The 3,961-nt window shown below is 39.1% G+C and overlaps 1 protein-coding gene across 1 annotated transcript in view; it reads right to left on the minus strand.

The window, feature by feature from the left end:
* MRPS9 (mitochondrial ribosomal protein S9) overlaps positions 1 to 3,961 on the minus strand; it is a 67,022-nt gene that overhangs the window by 32,261 nt on the left and 30,800 nt on the right. The window contains exons 3-4 of the mRNA XM_014541126.1: positions 389 to 451; positions 269 to 299 (exon numbers count right to left, since the gene is read on the minus strand). Coding sequence (XP_014396612.1) covers positions 269 to 299; positions 389 to 451 — 94 coding nt within the window. The remainder of the gene's footprint in view (positions 1 to 268; positions 300 to 388; positions 452 to 3,961) is intronic.

Consider the following 3,961-nt stretch of genomic DNA (forward strand, 5'->3'; position numbering starts at 1 on the left):
ATCATGTTTTTGTTGTTTTTATATCATGTCTTTGTTGTTGTTATATCATGTTATTTATTAATCAATTTATATATTATTTTCATATACATTTTACTAATTTTTCTTTCATCTCTGACTCTTCTATTATAGAGAAAGGGCAAATAGCAATACTAAAATATTTCCTCTAATTAATTCCCTTTTAATGTGCACGAATTTCGTTCACTGGGCCACTAGTATAACATAACAATATAGCAACAATAACTGCTTATTTCATTCTTAACAAACTTACCTTTCTGTTTTGGAAAAATCTGTTCAGGATGCTGTAAAATAAATTTAAAAATGCATTAGATAATTATTGCAACATATTAAACTAAGTGAAATTTTTAAAAATATGAATTAAGATAATTACCTTCATTATTGGTCTGGCTCGCTTCTCAAACAAACCACTGGGAAAAAGATAAGCAATAGCTCTCTGAAAATACACATAAAGGTTAATAAAAACAGTTACTGAGTGCAAATGTGCCAGATATCACATTAACAGTTTCATATACATTATCTCATTTCAACATAATCAAAATGAAAGAATGTTACCACATACACAACCCCCAAAAGAAAAATTGTAAGGAAAGTAGTCCCTAGTTCTACAACCCCCAGTAGATGCCTGAAACTGCTGATAATCCCCAACCCTATGTATGCCATGCTTTTTCCTATACATACATATATACCTATGGTGAAGTTTACAGCTTCTCTTTGGCATAACTGAATTGCCAGCACCATTACTCTTGGGATTTGGGGCCATTGTTAAGTAAAATAAGGGTTACTTGAACATAAGCACTGTGATACCTCAACAGTGAATTTGATACTAAATGACTAAGGGGTGGGGAGTGAATACAGCTTGGAGACAGAGGACAAAGGCTGATTCACATCCCGGGTGAGATGGAAGGGACAGCGATTTCTGGAATTTTTCATTTAATATTTTCAGAGTGAGAAAGTCCACAGGTAGCTGAAACTGAGGAAAGCAAAACTGTGGATAAGGGGGCATTACCGTATTAAACTAGTTATGAACAATTTTCAAGTGTCTCCTCAAACATGAAAGTAATAGTACACATACAGATCACCTCTCCCTTTTAAAGGAACCCTAGACTGGATGCTACACAACTGCTGAGCTAATGTGCTCCAATGCAACCCTAACGCCCAGCTGGAAGTGCAAATATCAGGCAGAACACTGAACAGAGTAGGCTCGACGTCTTACCCACAGTAACACCCACTGATTTCCTGGCTGCTCTTTCAACTTTTCCTAGAAGTTTTAAGTGATTTTAAACTACATATTCCCAAACAAGTTCTCGAAACATGTCTGTTTCTTGATGAGGATGCTACTGGCACTTTGAGTGTGATAGCTCCATTGCAGGCAACTTTCTTGTACACTGCAGATCACTTAACATCCCTGGCTCTTTATTAAAAATCTGTGCCAAGTCATCCCCAGTGCTTGTGACAAATCTCACGCACACACATTTCCAAATGTCCTTTACCTCTGAAGGAGCAGCACTGCGGGAAACTTGAGAACGGCTTTAGTCATTTGTGTCTTCTCCAAAAGCCCTGTCACAATTAAAAGCAAAAACACCCCCAAAAAAGCACTCATTTTGTTGAGCGATGTCAGATGAAGTGAGGCCCTGGGTCTTGTGCCCTCTGAACTCTAAATGAACTGGCGGCCTGTGTGAGCACTGTGCTACTCGCCTGGAAGCCTGTTCTCAGGATGGGCCTGCTCCTCCATCACCAAGGACGTGTGCTGGTCCCAGTTCTCTCCTGAAAGTAGGGGCCTATAATTTGGGGGTACAAATTCAATTATAGTAGGAGCCCAGCTGTGTCTGAGTCAAGCTTATTCTCATTAAAGCTTTTGCCAATAAAATTGACACTAAAAAAAGTGAAAAACCAGAATGTTAATTTTGTGAACTTTTCCTTTTTAAAACCAGGTACACCTGTCCTTTTCTTCTGATGGAGAAAAGGTGGAGTTTTTAATAAGCAATGTGAATAACTGCCATAGGCAAAAGATAAACTAGATCCAAACCTCACACCATACACTAAAGTAAACTCTACATGAGTTAGAGAGCTAAACATAGAAAATGGCAACAAAACAAAACTAGTACTAAACAACATCAGTGAATTCTTTATAATGTAGATATCCAAGTCTTCCTTAACTATGACTCAAAATTCAGAAGCAAAAAAGACTGACCAAATAAAGCTATATTAAAAAATGAAAAAATATGGCTCTAATGTATTCATAATAAGAGAAGTACAATTAAAACCACTAAGTTAATGCTTTTCATCCAACAGAACTAGCAAAAATTCAAAAGCCTGACAGCACATTGCTGAAGGTTAGAAAGCTCTGGCAGTGCCTTGCTGGTGGAGTGTTAAATGGTGCTACAAACATGGAAAGTTTGACACTATCTAACAAAACTACATATTTCTCCCAGCAATCCCATTTCTATGAATTGCTCTTAAAGATACACCCCCTCACAAATACAAAACAACATAAGCACAGGTTATTCATTGATTTATAAGAGCAAAATATTAGAAACAACCAAATTCCCAGAAATGAATTTGGTTGAATAAATGATGGTACATCTATGTGACCAGGTACTTTAACGACATAAAAGAAAAAAGATTGAGAAAAACAAGATGCAAAAGAAATGTACTTAGAATGAGACCACTAGTGCGAGAAAGAGAAACAGAAATAACAAAATACATATTGGAATGGAAGAATAACATACACATGTTTCTTTTTGGCAAACATAAACATAGAAAGAATTAAGTGGCAAATAATAAAAATCATTACCTATTAAAGGACTAGAGGCCTGGTGAACGAAATTCATGCACTTAGGGAGAGGGTCCCTAAGCCCGGATTGCGAGGGGGTGCAGGCCAGGCCAATGGATCCCACTGGTGCACGATCAGGGCTAGGGAGGGACACGACAGGTTGGCCAGCCAGGGAGGAACCACGGGAGGGATCCAGGGTGTGTCCAGCCTGTCTTGCTCAGTCCTGATCAGCCGGACCCCAGCAGCAAGCTAACCTACCGGTCAGAGCATCTGCCCCCTGGTCAGTGCATGTCTTAGCAAACAGGTTGAGCGGCCTTAGCATATCATGCTTTGATTGGTTGAACAGCTGACAGGACAATCGGACACTTACCATAATAGGCTTTTATTATATAGGACTAGATGCCAGGTGCACGAAATTCGTGCATGGGGGCAAAGGGGTCCCTCAGACTGGCTGGCACTCTCTCCAATCTGAGACCCCTCCGGGGATGTCTGACTGCCAGTTTAGGCCCGATCCCTGCAGGGAGTTGGACATTCATCTCGCAATCCAGGACCGCTGGCTCCTAACCACTCACCTGCCTGCCAGCCTGATTGCCTTAACTGCTCTCCCCTGCTGGCCTGATCACCCCTAACCGCCTCTGCCTCGCCACCGCCACCATGGCTTTGTCTGGAAGGTCGTCCGGAAGAATTCCGGTCTAATTAGCATATTACCCTTTTATTAGTATAGATAGGTGGGAGCACAGTGACAGGTACAAGGATGAAAGTAACACTTCTCTAAGTATACCTTTCATCACACTAAACTTTGTAACATGCAAATGTTTTAAATATTCAAGACTAAAATTTTCAAAAGAAACTAAAAGCTTAATACAAACAGAAACAAATAAACCTAACTTCTAACAACAAAAATAACTGCAAATAAATCTTCAACTTGGTGGGCTTATTGTTAGTAGTAATATTAATACTATAACTCTGAAATATTTTGTATATATTATAGCATAAAGGAAGTAAACATATTAATTTTATAACTACCAAAATTTTATTGCAGAAGAGATACAAGTATAAAAGAAATATGTTAAGTATGAATTAGACAAATCAATATAAAATCACTAGAGGCCCGGTGCACAAAAATTTGTGCACTCGGTGGGGTCCCTCAGCCCGGCCTATGCCCTCTTG

The sequence above is a fragment of the Myotis brandtii genome, unplaced genomic scaffold (genome assembly GCF_000412655.1).
Source record: "Myotis brandtii unplaced genomic scaffold, ASM41265v1 scaffold263, whole genome shotgun sequence".
Taxonomy (NCBI): Eukaryota; Metazoa; Chordata; class Mammalia; order Chiroptera; family Vespertilionidae; genus Myotis; species Myotis brandtii.